We start from the raw sequence: 20177 nt of genomic DNA on the forward strand, positions 1-20177 counted from the left end.
ATACAGTAATAATGATCGGTGTATAATGATCACATTATACTCCAAAACACAGTTTAGACAAAAAAACGAACCTACTGCACCCTCGGCTGAGTGTTGGAACAGCTTCAAAAACTTCCACAGATCTCTATAACGAACGGTCTGCTGAATGGTTTTACATCAACCTGATGCTGCACCGCCTGGATGAATGGGATTAATATACACAGACAAGACTGCTGTAGCTGTATAGACCTTGAGTCATTTCCCCCACGCCTCTACACAATATAAGGTTTTTGCGGTAATCTTTTATCCCCAGTATGTATTTTCACAGCGATTTAAAAAGTAGTTTGTGTTTTGTTTGCTTTAACAGAAATGCACAATACGCGAATGGATAGTGGTTTCGCTATTATGTTAAAGCCCAGGAGGCTCCCAAGTGTTGTAACGCTGTCACAAATTCAATCCAGATTTTTATCATAAACAGCAAAACACAAACATTTTCTTCTTCTTTTTTTTTTTTTTCTCGCAGCAGAGCAGCAGAAGACTTTGGGGGGGGAAGGATGTAATCAGGCTTGGCTCCGTGATCCCTAAAAAAAAAACATAAAGTTCATAAAGATTTAGTGCCTCTGCCATAAATTTAGTTTGACTACTACTCTGAAATCCCTCTTTGAGCTCGGTTTGTGGTCGAGAAAAGATTTGATTTGTTTCGGATAGATGATGTATATGGCTGTTGGCATCAGTTAGTAAAGCGTACCTAATGGATGATTTGCAGCACTGCCTTTTTTTTTTTTTTTTCCTCCACAGCCCGAGTCCTGTGACACGGAATTGCACCGTAATTATGGATTTAAGGGCAGATCAAAATATGTCACGTTAGCTCATGACTAATTCATGTGGATTGTACTGCATCGGTTGGAACAGATGTTTTGTGCTTTGAGAATTATTTCTTTAGGCATTTCGGATACCTCCAGGGACTCACTCTGAATATCTGGGGAATTTTGTATTTTGTATTTTCATGTACACTTCAGTGGATTAGCGTAGGTTTACTCTGATATCTATTCAGAAGGTGCTTTTTCATCTGTATCCTCTAGCAGATGATTATATCCTGCCTCCGTAGTTGTTAGACACTGTTGCCTTTAGTGTCGGCGTGGTAGTTTTGTGTGTCGTCAGGGAGCCTTATACAGCGCGTGGGATGACTTGACACTATTGGCGGGCACGGTGCTCGTCGGTGCGCGGTGCAGCCAGGTCGTGCTGTTTAACATCCATCATTTCGCTGAGCACTACATTATCATAATACTTAGTGTCAGTGCCAGAACGCATGCATTGTTCAGACATGCTGAATGTTGGCGGGGGGCAAATCTTTTGCTTGAGTAGCGTTATCTATCAATCCGTCTCTGATGCTGAGAGGAGGGACTCTGAGCTGCACCACACAGCCAGGAAGAAGAGATACAAAGAGTTGTTAAATATCCTCATCCATTCTCCTCTCCTCGGTAGGTCCATGCAGTGTAATTGGCTATAAATAGCCTGCCAAATTGACATAAAAACCCCTCTCAGGCATTAAAATGTCAAAAGTAAACCACAGTAGGGCACTAATATCTAATTGCAAATGACTCATAGAATGTTACAACAAATCTTTGGAAGTGTCTTTTCAACTCGTGGACGGTTTTGTGGTTCCGTGTGAAATTTAATTCTGTTGCTATTTATATGAAATAGTTTGAGACTTTTTTTCTAAACAGGGTGCGAGGAGTTACAGATCCACGCTTGTATTCGTTTTTTTTTTGTTTTTTTTTTCATCTGTAGAGGAAGTGTTGGGACAGTGATTGACAGTTAGCGTGCGTTGAGTGACAGGTGTAGCTTAAGTCTACAGGTGACCTCTTTGATCATTAGAAAGAGGGCCGCGTGTGAAGCACACAGATAAACCCACTCTGAGCGGCACCGCTCCAAATGTAGATGGATTGGATCGGGCGGAAGATAGAACGACACTCGGCAGGTAATAGTGTGGTTAACAAAGAAACATGAAGCGGGCGTTTTGAGTGCTCACATCATATTTGGCTCAGTACCCATGAGAGGGTCAGGCTGTCGCATTCAGCAGCATCCAGTTGTTTTACATAATTTATTATTATTTCTTTTTTTTTTTTTTTTTGTTGCTTTTTCAGGAAATTAATTTGCATTCTTTCCCCACTTTAATGAACATTCTTGGATCAGACGTGCGAGGGGGACTGAAGGAGAGCAAATTGCTCATGATTCATGAATTCGGTGCTAATGAATTGAAATTTTATACAAATTTGTTCTGGAGTTATTTCAATTACAGGTATCTGATGCCTTAAAAAAAGCACAATTTAGTCTTAATGCCTGGATGCATGCAATTGTGAACGTGGGCTAATTTCCATTTAAAAAACAAACTGTTTGAAGAAGCGTTACAGGGGGGAAAGTTCTTTAAGTAATTACCCGAAACGTGTCTGGCAAACGCAAACGCAAAGGCGCATTTCAAATTTCCTGCTTTCTCTTTGAACTAGTTTGCAGGGTTTACTTTTTCATTTGCTTTAAATATAATTTGTTGAACTTTTGTCCCCTCGCTGAAATTATAGTGTGGTAAATTGTCTTTGATTACCAAAGTATTATTTTCACCCCACTTAACCTGCTCATCACAGGGAAGCCACCAGTCCCTTCTGTAGAACCAGCACCAGAGCTTAGCCTTTATTTTGTCCGTGTTCTTCCGCTCTTCTTCTTCTTCTTCTTTCCTTTTAAAAAAGCATCTTCTCTCCTCCGGTCTTTGGTTCACATTTGCTTTATTCAAACCTTTGATTTACAAAGGGGGATGTTGAAACGTTTTCTGACTTATTTACTTAAAAAAAAAACAGCTGTAGGCTACATTTTTAAGCACCAGTCCAATAACGGCGCAGAGGCATTAAAAGGCGAGACCAGAGTTTTCTCATCTTTTTATCCTTTTAACTACAAATGGTCTGCTAAAAGTTTGTACATGCATATTGAACATCACGTCTTTTTTGTGGTAATCAAACAGTTTTTTTTTTCCATTCTGCTGCAGGACCACAAACCTGTGAAGGCCGTATGTTTTATTTTTTAAAGGTTCATTCACACGATTTCATAATACAACCACAGGGACAACAATATGGGATAACTTACAAGTATGAATGTAATCCCATGCCAATTAGTCAACTTAAAACTTTAAGCTGACAGCCCCAACCTGCTACCAGCTGCTACCTCCTTGTTACCTCCCCTTGAACATATCACCGTACCTCTCCTCGTGTTCTCCGAGCTGAACGCTCATCTGCTCCACAACTGGCTCTCTCAATCACTGACTTGCTTTGAGCTTAAGACGTCCCCTGAGCCGGGCTAAAGTCCTGCAGATCTTCCACCATCGCGAAGAAGCCGAAAAGCAGCCACGCAGCTGGCTGGAAACATTAAAGGCTACCAGGCATCAAAGCCCAGTTTAACAAGTCATTTGAACTAATGGTATCAAACGCCATTTTTTTCTTGAAGCGACGAGACAAATGTGCCGTGAGGGGAAATCGCTTCACTTGGTCTTGATGCTGTTTCTCTTCCTTTGAGGATGCTCCTGGACAAGCTGGATACCATTTAATGAAGTATAAAAAAGACAGTTACGGCAGAAAAACTGTAGGTTCTGCACTGGGACATTCTTAAAGGTGCAATATGTAAGAATTAGGTGGGAATTCTTTGTTAATATCAACAGAATAAGAAGAAATTATAATTTCAACATAAAGTTGTTTATGTATTTTACTACAGAGATAAATAAACACCTAGCTAACAGCAGCTACGGTACAATTAGCAGGAGTTAGCAGCTCCTCTGGTGATGTGCTGCCCCCTATTTGTTTAAAGTATGACTTCGACAGGTGGCCGGGTCTTACTTATGCACCTTTAAAGTACAAGTACAGGAGTATTTGACTATTGCAAAAAAATAGTTAGAAATGTGAAGTACTTTAAATCTAGTGTAAATATACTTTGTTACTTCCGGTGACTGAAACAAAACACATTTTGAAGTGAGGAGAAAAGTTGAACAGATAAAACAAATTAACCTATTTCCTGAAATAATAAAATTATGAATTAAAAATGTCACTATTTCATTCTGACACTTTCTGCAGTGTATGTTTCATGGAGGGAGCTGTGAGTCTAAAGCTACTTCGAGAAGAGGACAATGGTCAAATAAAACCTTACTGTTAAACTTCACCATGTGAGTTTCACAAGACGTTTTAAAACTCAAACTACAGTAAATCATGTGGTGAAGTCTTGTCACACTGTACGCTGAACTTCTTGGCAGAATGCAGCAAAGCAGCACAACGAAAAATGGCACAAATAAACAACAACAAAAAAAAAAGGTTAGGGCAGTGACAGAAGAGTGTCAGCGACAGCCTACGATTCCCATAAGCCTTCCAGACCGTGTGCCCTCCCCCTCCACTCCCCACCGGGAGGCCTCGGCTCACGTCCCACAGTTTTGTAATGTCACAAAGGATGAAGAGTGTTTCCCCCCCGGGCTTCCAAACTTTTCTGCTTTGCTGTGTGGCATGCTGTTTCATCAGTGTCGTTTAGGTGATTTTTCCTCTTGACTAACTGTCTAGTTGTGGAGGTGGGTGAAGGTTGTCGTGAAAAGGGAGCTCTCTCTTGGCCGGGCGCCAGAGTGTGTTGCTGGGTTTTTCGGGGGCGATGGGTGCTATGTGCTGCATGCCGGGTATCATCTGTACGTGTGTGTGTGTGTGTGTGTGTGTGTGTGTGTGTGTTTGAGTGTGTGAGTCTCTTCCTCTCCCATGGGAATCCTTGGCAGCAGGTGTGACATGTAGTAATGGGAAATTATGCTGCACAGTGCAAAACCTCTTCTGAACGGGGTCACCCACTGTCAGCTCTGCCAAGTGCGTAACAGAGCAAGCACACGCCCTTTAATGAAAGCTGTCACATTAAAAGTTAGGGGCTTGTTTGTTGATGCATATTCATTCTGTTTTTTGTTTTTTTTTCTGGGAATTGTTTTTCAACTTGAATAAAAGTCTCCAGATGTGTGTGTGTGTGTGTGTGTGTGTGTGTGTGTGTGTGTGTGTGTGAGGGTTTCAGCTCCTCATTAAAAGGTTACCTGACGTGCTCTTGTTTAAAGGAGCGCTACGTAGTTTTGGGGAAGAAAGAGAAAGACCTTCGTCGACTGATTTATTCTTTATGCGCAGACAAACTGTCGTTGTTTTCATGACTGAATAAACTGAATTATTTCCTCTGGGAATAACTTGTTTATTCAGTTAAACATTTCTGATTTCTGTATTTTTACCTAATTCATATCGTAAATATCAAAATCACAAGTTTGAATTTCATCTCCAAAAACTACATAGTGCCCCTTTAAGTTCTGTTTCCTTCCATTTTATCTGCTTTATCTTTTCTTACAGTTTCATTATTTAACTAAACTCCCTTTTTATTATTCATACTTTTTTATACTTCAGTTTCTTATTCATGTGTCTCGATGTCGAGGATGTGCAGTCTGTTTTTTTTAATTTTTTTTTATGAAGTCTCTCCAGCAAAGTGTTTTTTTCCTCAAGTTTAAATAAAAGGTTGAATAAATGAATGAAAGGCTTTTTCCTCCTTGGTTCAATAACTATGAAAGTGATCATTCATCAGAAAGCAGTATGCCGTTTCTGGGATGACTAAGCATTTTCCTTCACCACTCCCTTTAAACTTCAGGAACACTCCAGTTTGTCGAACACACTTTTGCTGTCTCATCACGCTCACTACGTTTTACTATATTAAACTGAACGGGGGAACAAAATGACAGACAACAATGTGGCTACCCCCTTTTATTCTCGTAAACAGTGAACATATGCATGAGCTGAGTAATTCTAATCTGAAGGGGTTGTAATATATTGAAAAAAACAATCAAAATGTGTACAAATTTGAATCTTATTTCTTGACCAGCATGTTATTTTCTCTGAGGGTACAAAGCTATTAACTTCAGAGAGCCATATTCATTGTCAGCGTAGTATATGAATTCCATTTTTATTTTTAATATATTACATGCTTTTTTGGTGATGGCTTGTAAAAACTCTAGTAATTCTTGTGCATTATATCCGGTGTAGACTGGAATTACCTCCGCGAAATCACAAAATCTCCAGGTCCATTCAAGGAGGGCACAGTGTGGTTTTTGGAAGTCGGCCGCAGGAATTCTTAATCGCCGACCAAACATCGATGGAGAGGCGTTAGGCTGGCCTCACATGGTGCATTTAGAGTAGACTTTTAATGGCGGAGTTATCCGATGAGAGTTCACGTTGTGCAGTCCAAACGGGCTTACATAAAGATGATGGAGAAAGTTATAGTTCCTTTAATCTGCTATATGGATTGTGCTTTTACAGTCGGCGCTTTAACATTTTGAACATTGTATTTGATGGATACTAAATGCAGAAATCCCTAGATCATCAAAATGACATATTTATGATTTTATATTCTCCAGTTTTTATGTTTTGTGGCCTACTATAAACTCCTTAAGACTACTTAGCATCATAAAAAGCACAACATAAAGCCATTAATTCTCTGTCGCTGCAACACTTTCTCTTTTCTTGCTGTTATAAATGGTGGTGTGTCGCTGTGAAGCCATTGTCTGGCGGAATAAGCTCTATCTCTCTTTCTGTCTCCCTCTCACTGCAGGATGTGCCTTTCTAACATACTGTGCCAGAGAGTCAGCACTGAAGGCCCAGAGCGCCCTCCATGAACAGAAGACTCTGCCAGGGGTAAGTGCCCCCGATCTGCCCTCTGTCATAGGCTAAAGCCCCCGGGGCAGCCAGCCCGGCATGGGAACACCTACATTAACATAGGAATTATCTCACACATGTGCACACACACACACACACACACACACACACACACACACACACACACGGGAAGGCACATGGGGACACGGTATACATTAAGACACACATACAGAAACATGGAGATGGAAACAGATGGAGCGAGTCGCTCAGACTTTCTCAGACTTTTTCCTGCTCGCGCTCACACACACTCTTATCCTGCTCACTCACCTACACACACACACACACACACATGCACACACACGAGCAGACATACTAAAAGAGCGCGAGTGGCCTATCTCACCTTGCAGTGTCTTATTACACTAATCACCCCGGCGGAGATATTTGATAAGCGCTCCTTCATAACAGCCCGTGCCGTCCTTCCCCTGTCCTCTCACAATATGGCTGCCGCAGACACTAATTGCCTTGAGGAATCCCACTCTCATTATCACATATAATCAAACAGTAAGTATAAACAATCATTTTTAGCATGTATATCAACATCTGGTGTTTTTGTTTTAATCCTCTCCCATTTTTTTTTTCTTTCTTTACTTTCCTCGCCGTCTTCTATCGGTTTTTTTTTTTTTTTTTCGCCTTAGGTGGCTGGGTAACTTTTTTCAATTAAAATAATGGCCTCTTCAAACGACACAGGTAAAACGTACGCGGTAGTGGGCTCTTAAGCCCACCCAGGAGGAGACCCTCAGTCGGGGATGAGCTTGAGCTCGTGGTGTCTATCTGTACTTGATGTGTGTGAGGGGGGCGATTCGACTCTCACATCAGGGGAATTATCGAGGTGTGATTGAATTATGCCTGCGGGTCCCTAAGAAGGAGAAGCTGTTCTAGTACCAGGGCTCCTCGCCGCCCCTCCTCCTTTTTTCCTTTTCACCACATACCAAGACACCCTCTCAGGTAGGGGCTTTAATCAGAGCCTTAGGAGATCCATCCCGATCTCCAGGGAGGGAGAGGGGGGGCAGAGAGACCGGGAGCGTAGAGACAGGAAGTAGGAGAGGAAGAAAATGGGGATAGGGATTGGTTTGACAAAGTGGGGCAGAGGTGGTTGATTGTCTGGAGGGGGGGGTTATATTGTTCCTCACTCTTGGGTTAATCAGTTGTTTGTACTTCACTGCATTTCGTTGGTACTTCACTGAACGTTAGGCACATCGGCACACTGCAGAGAAAGAGCCCCTGAGAGACGGGGCTCCCTGGCTCGTTACCGCCTCCCGCAGCTTCATAATGAGATGATTGTCGCGATGGTCCTGGATAGGTGTTCCTGTCTTTATTGCCCTCATGGAGGGACATTCTTGTTTGTCTTCCATCTAGAAAGAGGTTAATGGCATGTTCTGTGGGGTTTGGGTAAACATTTCCCCTGTACAGCTCACAGCGGGGGGTCAGTGCTGCAATCTCAGGCTGAGCGCGGCCTGCATACAGAGGGCTAATAAAGATGTTCTGCTTTCTGTGCTCGTGTGTGTGTGTGTGTGTGTGTGTGTGTTGATGCGTGTATGAGAGAGAGAGAGAGAGAGAGAGAGAGAGAGAGAGAGAGAGAGAGAGTTGGAGTGAGACAGACACGGACACAGGCCGAGAGAGGTGACACTTCTGGACAAGCCTCATTGTCATTGTCAAGGCCTGACGGTTCGAGACGCTCTGTCGTATAATGTTGCCCTCTCAGTCGCTCGTCCACACGGCGCTACAGACATGATTGTGCAGTCCGCTTGTGGGCTGTGTGACTGTCAGGCCACCCTAAATGCACATATTTTTTTTTGTTCCAGTAAGAAGTCTGGCATTTAACAAAAAATAAATAAATTAATAAATAAAGTCCTTCTGATACAAGAAACCAAAACAAGATGGAAATCTGCGGTGAGCAAAACAATACTTAAAAATGAATGTGAAGGAGGTAAATATCATTTGCTCAGGCTGCTTCACAGTTATGTCATACAAGGTTAAATGCAAATTAGAGTATGTCTGCGCTTTAAAGGAGCTCTGATCATCCTCCGAGCGCGTTTATCCTTTTCCCTATATACATGACGTTACATCAAACTATTCTGTCAATCCATATTACCAGGGTGAAGTCCTTGTATGGCTCCCACGTGAAGTCTGCGTACCTTTCATTAAAGCTCAGGAGCACAAAGAACGCTGGATTTTTTACTTATTTAGCTCTCAGCTTTGATCCAGCAATTTACAAAGGTTTCTTCAAAACAGAGCCTGTAGATGTGGGCGGCACTTGAAAAACAAAGCAACTCTAAAATGAAGAGGCTTAGTGGGGGGGTGGGGGGAAAGCTGCGTGCACGTGAGTGTGATGAACTTTTGTCTTGCAGAGGTTTCCGAGAGCTTCATTCTTGTCCCGTGCTCCCAGTTTTGTCGCTAGTCTGCCCCGTTAGAGCCTCCTGCAGCTCGGTCGGTTGAGTGAAAGAGACAACAGACCGGCAGAAAGCACTGTAGTAAGTGTCATTAGCACTAGAGATGAACGGGATCAATGGAGAGTTCAAGGGCGACAGAACAGGTGAAGCAGTGACTGTGAGCACTGATTTTCATTCAACATAATGCTGCATAATTTGACCATGAACATTAAAATAACAACACGTAATGCTAATTGATGTGATTGCTAAAAAACAGCAGGTTGCACAGAGGTTCTAGGTAGCTAGCTAGTATAAATATAACTTTTTTGCAACAGCACGATAAGCAGTTGTTGCCAGTCCATTCTCACTCCCGATGCAGTAAATACAGCAGCTTGGTTAGTGGCCCCAAGGGGTAACCCTCTAGCATCGTTTCTGGAGGCGCCCCTCGAGCGATGCAGCGTGGAACGGGAGACAAGTCCACATTAGGGGTTGACTGGACTGGTCGAAGCAGCTGGATGGGTCAAACACAGGACTAACACCCAGGAGAACCCAGTCCGAATACTGTCTGCGACCAAAAGTCAAAGCTGACTTGTAACTCAAATAATCGACAGGTAAGTTACATAACTGGACTTAGGTACTTATTTTTACCTGAGTTGATGATGTTTCCCTGAGCCTCACCAAAGTCATGACAAGTGAAACTTTTATTCTGAAAGTGAAACCAAATGCTGCATATTCAGCATTGCCTTGCACATTCTATGATGACAGAGTGGCAGGTAGAAAGTGATAGTTTGAAGCTTGGGGCAATCAGAGCAGGCGTGTTTGATGAGATGGGAGTGAACATATGTTGTTGTTGTTGTGTATTATAACAGCACAGATTTACAGAGAAGAATAACTAATTTGTGAGCTCAGAGTATTAATGCGAAAGTAAAAAAAAAAAAACTGTCTAATTACCTCCTCCTCTAGTCTGGCTACCTGCGTAAAGTTGTGAATTACAGCTTTGAAATTACAGACTAAAATCAGGTTAAGGTTGTCATCGCTGATTATGATTAGATCTTGTAGTTTAGTTTTTCAGTATATGTTTTCTCCTCATCAGCCCAGATCATCACAGTCTGAGGGAACATCTACATGCCCAGCCACGCCAGCATCTCAGCCACAGTTCTGTATTTCTACTTATATCCTTCATGTAATACATTCGTTGTTACAAAGCGTCTTTGTCTCACTTCTCCCGCGCAGTGCCGGCATTTTCACATTCGCACACTGTGTGCATTTCACAGAAGGGGGAGACTATAGGCTTAGCAGCGAGACAGCGAGGAGCCACAGATATTTGCGCGTGTGGTCTCCACAGGAAGCTCCGACTCTTACATCATCTCCAGATTGGCTGTGAATCTTACATTTTCCATAATTCACATCCCTTTATTTACTAAGTCTTGTGCTGTGCAAAGCGCATCTGAATTGCCACCAGGGAATCTGGCTCTGTTCCGTTGCGTGGCTGAAGAAGCGAGCTTTGTTTACATTGTTTGATTAATTGCATATAAAGAGCGTAATGAGCTCTTGATGTCCTGTGCATCGGATCCTGCTGCTACAGTTTGTACAGTAAATGTAATCAGAGAGTCAGCCTCTCGCCCTTGGTGAGCTCATGGCGCCGTTGTGTTTACGTGCGCATTCAGCATATTCCCCCGATGTAGGGCAGCGTGGTACCGCGTGTGGACAGGTTAGGTCATGCCAGTGAATGATTTTCTCCCCAGATCTGATTAATTCCCGGGACATTTACATGCAAGACTTGGGGCAAATAGCACTTTATGAACAATGCATTACATTTCCGCTCCACCTCGAGACAATCTGTATAGCTTGCAGGTAAGGTGTTGATCAATTCTTAATGACCAAATACTTTTCTCTGAATAAATATATATTTTTTTGGGGGGAGAACGCTGCCTGGCAATAAAGACAAGCGAGACAGTTTGAATAATATTTGCAATTGCTGCACAGAAATGTTTGTGTGTGTGTGTGTGTGTGTGTGTGTGTGTGTGTGTGTTTGCCAAATAGCCTCACAACACGCTGCTATCGGAGCTGCAAACCCTTCAAATGAGTCCTTCTCTCTCTCTCTCTCTCTCTCTCTCTCTCTCTCTGTTCAGGGCCACGCCACTTTCTCCTCTCAGGCCAATTAGCTCCTGGTGCTCACATGTAACAGGCATGCTAATTGGGTGCTACTGAAGCTCGAAAGCCAATTAAAAATGTCTAGGAAAAAAAAAAAAAAGATCCAGCTTCTCTTTGTCTCTCATTCACTGGTGCTCTCTTCTTCTTTTCCTCTTCCCCTCCCCCCCACCGACACCTTCTCTGGCCTAATCATACCTCTACCACTTTCACCCCCCCCCACTGTCTTTTTCCACACTTTCTCTGCGGAATGTGCCGAGTGTGGGGTTGGCAGCCCGACCATATACTTGTCGTTTTACGCAGAGGCTTTTTCTGCGGCGGGATCGACATTTCTCTGGTTTCTGAGTGAGAGGGGAACCGGCGGCACCTGACCCCTGTATTGATGACGAGGAGGCAGCCGAGCGCAACAGTGAAAGAGATAGGAAAGAGAAAGAAAAAAGAAAAAGAAAGAAAAAAAAAACGCACCAAGGCGTTCTTTCTGAAGTGTTTCTCTTCAAATTTGAAAGGGTAAGCTCGAGGGTATCGGCTTCCACCAAAGTGACGAGGGAAATGTTTGGGTTGTTCGCAGTTTTTTTTATTCATTTTTTTTTTTATTCTTTCTTCTTCTTCTTCTTCTTCCTCTGTGCATGAAAAGTGCAGAAAATTGACTTCAGCGCGTGTCACACAAAAATGGGTCAGGGGGAAGATTGTGCAATACCAGTATTATGTGTCACTAAGCACACTGCCATGGACCAATGCATCCGTGTTCTTGACACTCTCTCCTCGCATCACACCACAGATGCGGCCACCGTAGACCTGCCATATGTCTGTGTCTGTGTCTCGCTGCACGCTGAGAATAAGCAACCACCAATTTTTATTTTTTTTTTCTCTCCCTCACCCCCCCGTCATTTTTACACATGCCTCAGATCAGGCAGTGAGCATGAACGCATAACCAAAAGAAAAAGTTGAATTTGTATAAGTGTTTCTCCAACAGTTATTCCAGTCTTTATTAAAAGCAGACTTTTGTTTGCAGGAAAGTGACTTCTCCGGGGAGATTGCGAGGCGTTGAAAGATGCAGGCTCACACACGCACACGAATAAACACACTCGCACCTTCGGCTGCATGCCCTGATATGTGACATCTGCACTAACATGCCATATCCTTCCATAATATCCATTTATCTCCAAACTATGATAATTGAAATATTCTGTAGAAAATGAGCGGTGAGGAGTATTCCAGGTGAGAGTTTCGTACGATGTCGCATTAGGACGTCTTATCAGAGGACATACTGAGCCCCTCTCCAGCGGGTCCACTCCTGGAAGACGTGCTGCAGTTTAAACTAATTACTCAGGCCACACAGGGCCTTTACCCATTCTTTTAAGGGACAAATTGCGTTCTGTTGCCGATCAATTTGTCCTCTGTGCCAGATTTGTCAACCTCCAGTGCCCCTGAGCGGTTGCCATTATGAAGCAAAAAAAAAAAGAGGCCTGGGCACTGGACGTGAGACCTCTGCAAAGGCTCCCCCTGCTCTCCTCATCATCAATTACGTCTATATCATTTTCTTTCTGCTGCCCGCTTTAGAAAAGAAATTAAAAAGGGCCATTGTTTTTCTAATCCCCCTGGGATGAAAGCATTTACTACGCTGCTGCACCGCGCACGGCCATCCTGCCGATTAGGGAGTGAATGGAATCACAATCGAGGGATGCACTCGGCATTGTCTCCTATTATGTTGCTGGTGGCCCTGAATATTGTGCAAAAATTAATTTTGTTCCATCTGATGGGATTTTCAACCTTGGAGAGTACGAAATGTTAATCCTGGCAGGCAGGCGGGTGGCCATCGTGGAATGCCTGGCTGTTTTACTGGCGAATGTGGACAGGGCACAAACATAGTTGATTGTGCGAGAGCCCTTAACCAGCCCATAAAGATGGCAGGCCAGAGGCGCTGGACAAATGAGCAGGAGAGATAGTGCTTTTTAAAGGCCGCAGGGCAGGAGAGTTGTGGTGGATGGCAGCAACCAGGTCTATTTGTCCTCTTGATCTTGAACATATACTGCAATACAGTATAACAGGCTGGAGCCCGGGTTGTTCAGGTGAAGAATCTCAGCTTCTACATTTATTGAAAGACGGGTTCATGAACAATGTTGCAGTCACCAAAATAAGGAAAAGCGAGTCTTGACTTGACTTTTTCCAAGTGCATTTTACTCCTGAAGGTAAAATGTATCCATGAGATGAGGGTCTCTGCCTCTCACCTGTCTGATATTTCATTCAAAACAAAACGAGTCAAAAACAGGAAAACGACTGTGTGTTTTCCTCTTTCTTCTTTTGGCCCGGGCTAATCAGACAAAACAAAAATTCTCAAACCAAAAAAATAAGAAAAAAAAAATTTGTGTTGTGTTATTGTGTTATTTGTGTTTTTATGTTATTCTGTTTTGTGCTGTGTTCCTCCGCTGAACACTGAAACTGCAGCGTGCACGGGAACACACACAGTCGTATTTGTGTCGCGGTAAACACCTCACTGCACATACAGGCAACATGCAACGAAGAAGAAATAATAATGTGCGAAGTTGCTGCTACTGATTCTTCAGCATGACACTGATTAACCTCTTGTAGCCTGTAACTATATATTGCTGATATAAAAATGTCTGTATGATTATTGTGCAGGTTGTCTGGTAACAACAATCACTAATCGTAGACGGAAAATCATTAAAACGTCCAACAATATTTCATATTTTGCATCACGTTAAGCGCTGAACGCTGTCAATAGGACATGTGTTTTTGTTTCCTTGTTTATTTGATGATTATTGATTCACCCGAAAACAGAAAAAAAAACAAAAAAAAAAAGCGCTGTCTTTTTTTTTTTACCGATGATACGCGGAACAGATTAGAAAGACCCTCCCATAGGTCACAGGTTTTTATTGACAGAATGAGAAACCTTTACAGAGTATGATTGCCCGTGTTATAAAATATTGAAAGATGTATCGCAGGTAATGATCGTGGAAAAGATGAGTGTCAGCCTCAGTGGATGCGTTTTGTTTTAATACGCCCTGAAAGCCGGTAAGCCGAGCAGCTCCTTCACACCCTTCCACCTCGTCGACACATTCACTATCTTTCCCTCGCTGACAGGTGGAGTCAGACTCCGCCGTGCATGCTCTCCTGTGCTAATTTATCCACTTCTTTAGCTGTAATGAGGCAGAACTGGTAAATGTGGGGACAGCATTGTTAACATTGCTGCTTCACTGGGGAAGAGGAGAAGGCTGACAAATAGTGGAGAGGGATGGAAATGAGGCCTGGGTGCTGTCACACCTCCAAGACTGATGCTTTTAGTCTCTTCCAGAGGCTGGATTGCTGTCTCGTGGTTTGGCGGCACGCTGGAATATGTCATTTCTTCAACCAATTAAACATCAAAGTTTCCGCTGCATCAAGATCAGGCTGTTTGGCAAAAACAACTGGAAGGAAAAATCAAAAACAAACCAAAAATGACTATTTGAGGATGGGATTTTTTATTTGTTTTTCGTCTCAAAATCATCAAATCAAAATCCTTTTTTTTTTTTGGCTAATTAACTTCCCATCCTGTTCAATTTGGAAAGATCAATTTGAGAGGATCAAGGTGTAAATCTAGCTTTTTTGTAGAGTGACGTTCAAAGGATGCCTCTGTCTAGTTTCAGACAATCTGATGTCTCAATGGAAACAGGTGTTGACACCCCACAATGAGCTGGCAACAGAAAGAGGTGACAGCTGCGTCGAAAACTGAACAATTGTTGGAGTCATTTTCCTTATCCCCATGATGAATTTGTCCTTTCCTTTCCTTTCCTTTCCTTTCCTTTCCTTTCTCTCATTCTCCTTCCTGTCAGGTAAGTTAGCAGCCTTTGATCGTAATTCACAACTCATTCTCCGCAATCACAGAAGACACTGAGGCAATCTGCACGTATTTGTTCGGAGACAAAACAAGGGGTGAAGAAAAACATGATGTTGCTGAGTTCAGCAAATCACTCTCGCAGTCCAACTTATCAAACACTGCAGTTAATCACACGTGGAGCGGTTTACAAAAAAACTTGTGCTGATTTGAAAAAACACACACCGGTGTGTGAGACACACGCTGAGGACCTTGAAGGCACATTTTCAGGACTTGCAAAAAAAAAAAAAATGTGTCATAGGACGTCTGATATATTTGGGAAGGGATGGAGTCATAGAACAAGGAGAGCAAAAGAGGAGAGAGATAAACTGATGAGTCATCATGAGAGAGAGAGAGAGAGAGAGAGAGAGAGAGGGAGCACAGGAGGAGATGCATTCTTGCATAATTAACACCCGAGCATCACCAGGACAAACTCCTCCATCAGCGTGTCCAAAGGATTAACTACGCCACGCGCCTCTTATCTCCCCCATTTCGTTTAAGAAAAGAAAATGACCTTGCGCTTGTTTACATGCTGATTAAAGACAGGAGGGAGAGAAGGAGACAGCGAGAAAGTCAAACTGTAATCAGAAGAGTTTGTTAAGGGAAGTATTTTCGGCGCCGGTGCCTTCTCAGCAGATACGGCGAGCCGCTGCCAGACTGTGTCACAGGAGCAACGCAGAGAGAGAGAGAGAGAGAGAAAAAACCCTCAACCACCTGATGTAGCAGCTAACGAGCAATGAGTGGGCTGGGACAAAAAGAGTGTGCGTGCGTGCATGTGTGTGTGTGCGCGTGTGTTTGTTTGTGAAGGTGGTGTGTGATAAAAAGTGTGTTTGGTGTGTGGGTGGATCCATTAGTTAGTCTGCCTGTTTTTTTTTTTATTGCACTGGGAATAACTGCTGTTTCTTGGCTCATATGAGTCAGTCTATATACTATACTATATGTGTGTGTGCGAGTGCCATGTGTGTAGTGTGTGTATGATGTGTGTGTGTGTGTGTATGTGTGTGATGTGCGTGCTCTTGTAGTTTCTTCGTGGAGGAACTGGTGTGAATTTAAGACCTGTGAAGTAAGAGCTTTTGTGCAGACTCATTTTAGCTTCTTCAAGAGGGCAGTTTGGAGTTTTTTTTTCCCCCTCCAGTTTGCGATGAAAGGAGCTCCGTGTTCAGTGTTTTTTTTACATTGCTGCCTGTAATTGTAGTAAGTGTAATTTGTTGGTTAAAAAGAAAAAAAAAAAAAAATCACTGCAAAGAGCTAAATCAGGAGAGACTCGCATCTAGAGTACCCCCGAGATACCGCTGTGGTAAATAGTCCAAACATGAAGGCCACACTTCTCACACTACCTTTCCTCCTCTGCTGTTTGTTTCTTCCCCCCCTCTCCTCTAAAAAGTTGTCTCTTCTCTTTACTATGGGAGATAACTTTGTTTTATCATTTAGCACTGGACTGGCTGCACCTCTTTGTGCCATAAAAACCCCTTTGTGCAGTAAAGCGATAAAAACAGAGTACCCACAAAAAATCTCAGTGGAAAAAAGACTCAATGTGAAATGCAGCATGTACGGGAATCAGAGGGTCTCAAAGGCCAGTAGAAAGAGGTCATGGTTAATATGCTGCGATCAGTGGTAAATGAAAGGATATGTTGATATTTATCAAGTCTGTGCCTAAAGGAGACATATTATACTCATTTTTGGGTTCATAATTTAATTTTGAGTCCCTATTAGAATAGCTTTACATGCTTTAGTGCTCATTAAACCCACTCTATCCCCCCCTCTGCCTGAAACGCTCTGTTATAGCTCCTGTCTCTTTGAGGCCCCGCCTCCCAGACACTCAGTCTGCCCTGATTGGTCGGCTCACACTTGCCTGAGACAGCACTGCTAACAACAACAACAGAGCAGCAGATAGCTTGATTCCTATGTGCTGAATTAAACCGTGAATGCAAGTGTGTGACTCAGGAGCAGTGTTTTCTGATAGGAGCCTCTGTCGGTTTGGACTTGGACTTTTTAAACTTTTAATATCTTTTACGCACAAGAACATATATGACACACTTAGAGAAGGAGAAAATCGCAAAAAAGCTTGGCCTCCTTTAAACATTTGAACATGGAGAGCTGGAATTATTCCTCATGTATTATTCCGGCCTTGGAGAGCTCCTCTCCTACATCTAAATCAAGCGGGGCATCTTTCTAAGCTTTTAAGTATGAAATCCTCCTTTTGTGTTGCTATTTGTACAACTACAAAGGGAGGACTTTGTTCGAAAAACAGCTGTTTTGAAGATCCACACTTTGGTTGATTAACTGTGACTTCTGAAGTCTCCTGTTAGCTTCAGCTGAACTTCAGGATTCACCCGTCTCTGTCTTTCTTCCTTCCTTTTCTTTCTTTGTCTTCCTCTCTGTCTCTCTCATTGCGTAGCCTTCATTGCTGTCATCTCTCCTCCTTTCCCTCGTGTCACTACAATATTGGTCCTTTATCCTCTGCAGACTGTGACTCACACAAGCAGGGAGAGAAAAAAAGAAAGAGAAAATGGTGATGTGTTGTAAACATACAGCATATCAATCCCTCTGCTGGTTTTTATCCTTCTTTCCCTCACATTATGTTTGTCCTACTTTTCCAAAGGGCCTATTGGACATCTACTGGGGACTATTTGAATTACAGCAATGGGGACAGACTGTTTGCTTGATAGGAACAAGTATTGCATCAGCCTCACTTCAGGCTTTTTTTTTTCTTTCTTTCTTTTTTTTTTTTACCATTTCATGCCAGGGCTTTCTATTCCAAACAGAGATGTATCTAAAAATCAGACGCAGCTCATTGACTTACTCGTTAATAGTTACAGTAATGTGACGCAAAGCGCACATCTTTGAAGAGGGATCAGTCGAGCAGTCGAGAATGAAGTGGAGCTTCTTGCTTTATGCTGTTTTTACTGTACTGCGTTACAGTTTGTGTCTTATACTGTGTTTACTTGTATATATTATTACAGAAGTTTGTCTTTGTATTGTCTTTTGAATTTGCTGTTGAGTTTTATGCATTTTACAGGCCTATCTAGGGACGGGCATTGCAAAACTTAAGGCTATAAATGCTGCAGTGTTTGGCATCAGTTTATGCGACACACTCTCTGTCCCTATACAAATAAAACTAAGAGTGCGATATGTGAGAATTTTGTTTAAAACTTTAAACAATGAAAGATTATCAACAGAATGTGAAGTGCAAACATTATTTCAAAGATGTCTATGTATTGTGTTGCAGTTTGGATGCTAAGAAGGAAACTCTGGACTACTTTATGATACCTCAAGAGGAGATGGTCTGATAAAACAAGACCAACACTCACCTGGTGCTCCAAGTCACCTAACACAACTCCCTAACTGCACCGCTAACTGAGCTCACTGGCTAACAGGCGCTACAGTTAGCAGCAGTTACAGGTTGCTCTGGTGAGACGCTGCCCTCTGTTTGTTCAGAGCGTGAATTCAACAAATTGCAGAGTTCTTACATATTGCACCTTTAAATAAATACAGTTTGTGAGTGTATTTGTTTTTGTTTGTTACATTTTAGCAAAAGGTTCGGGAACGTTGGTCATGCAAGGTAAAAAATTAAAAATTTAAAAAATGCGCTCACACCACCAAGGCTCAGTCATCAAACTAGACAAGAGATTCAGAGCAATCTCGGTTATTCTGAAGTTGCAGCTGATGTTTATAATTCTTCATCTACAAACTTCAAAGTCCTTCTGAGATGCCCATTATAAAGCTGAAGCTGATGTTTGTAAGCATTTGCGGTTGCTAAATAAAAGGTTTAGTGAGCATTTCTTCGTTTATTCACAGTGAAATAACTATAAACTTGAGTTTATTTAACAATAAATTGAACATTTAATCAAGATTATTTGGTGGTTATGAAAAGACACAATTTATCAACTTCTTATTTGTAATTTAAAAACTACAAGATAAAACAATGAATTCATGTCTTGAGTTATACAGTATTTGAAAATATTGCACCTATAAGAGCTAAACTCTCAATTTAAACCTCTGTATCATATAAATTCAATTTATAAATATGTACGTTCCCTTATTTTACTCCATTGGTGATGTAGGATATAAGGTGCAGCCGTACCTGTAAATACCAGCCACCCGTGTAACATTTCCTCCTCACAGACAGGCGGGATAGTAAGACGGAAGGAACCTGAGAGCGAACAAGGTGGCGGTACGGAGGAGTGAAAGGTGAAATGAGGGTGCACGGGCCCCCGCTAGTTTCCGTACAGTCAGACCCGCCACCGCAGAGGAAGGCTCTGACAGTGAGGTGTCAGAAATAGCACCAAGGCTAACACCTCACCTCTTGCTTATTAATGCATCGCCCTCATAGCTGCCTCCCGATCACACACACACACACACACACAGTGCAGTGCCACAAGCAATGTAACACACATCAACAAACTTTCGCATAGTACAGTCACACACAAGGCCGGCGAGCACATATCTTAGCTACAACACACACCTGTACGGGGACACACACACATACTCTACATTGTCAGATCAATATTGCATTACTGCAGTATGTTCTCTTCAGAGAGGTTACAGTGATAGGTGAGGGGTGTGGGTAAAAACTGTCTCTTCTGTCTGTACAGTGGCCAGACACACGGGGCAGATCTGAGGAGACTTCACAGCTCTGACAGCCAGTTTCACCTTCTGGCTTCAATGCTGTCGCTCCTCGGTCTCCTCCAAGAACTCTACCCGGGGCCTATGATCATCTATACAGCATCTGTAAGGTTTAGAGAGGTGTGTGTGTGTGTGTGTAGGTGTGTGTGTGTGTGTGTGTGTGTGTGTGTGTGCTGGTGGCGGATATTCCTTTAGATATTGCTCGGCCTCAGACAGCAGAAAGCCCTTTCGTACGTTGGATGACTATGGATTTTGTATTTTCTGTTATTTACCACTAAACCTACAGTCGATTTAGTTAATTTTTTTTTTTTTTTTTATTTAAAGTTTGGTTTATTTGGATTAAGATTAGTTATTTGAATAATTCAATGTAAAGTTTTGATGGTTTCGTCCTGCTTTGTGCGAATTAGTTAGAAAACTTCCGCGAGTGCATTTTTTTTT

At 42.5% G+C, this 20177-nt stretch overlaps 1 protein-coding gene across 11 annotated transcripts in view; it reads left to right on the forward strand.

The window, feature by feature from the left end:
• Positions 1 to 20177, forward strand: part of si:dkey-205h23.2 (CUGBP Elav-like family member 4) — a 150392-nt gene that overhangs the window by 4671 nt on the left and 125544 nt on the right. For all 11 annotated transcript variants that reach the window (XR_005074525.1, XM_037094594.1, XM_037094589.1 and 8 more), the window contains exon 2: positions 6619 to 6701. Coding sequence is in view for 10 of the 11 variants with exons in the window: in XM_037094594.1 (XP_036950489.1) it covers positions 6619 to 6701 (83 nt within the window). In the remaining variant the exon portion in view is untranslated. The remainder of the gene's footprint in view (positions 1 to 6618; positions 6702 to 20177) is intronic.

Source organism: Acanthopagrus latus, chromosome 4 (assembly GCF_904848185.1).
Source record: "Acanthopagrus latus isolate v.2019 chromosome 4, fAcaLat1.1, whole genome shotgun sequence".
Taxonomy (NCBI): domain Eukaryota; kingdom Metazoa; phylum Chordata; class Actinopteri; order Spariformes; family Sparidae; genus Acanthopagrus; species Acanthopagrus latus.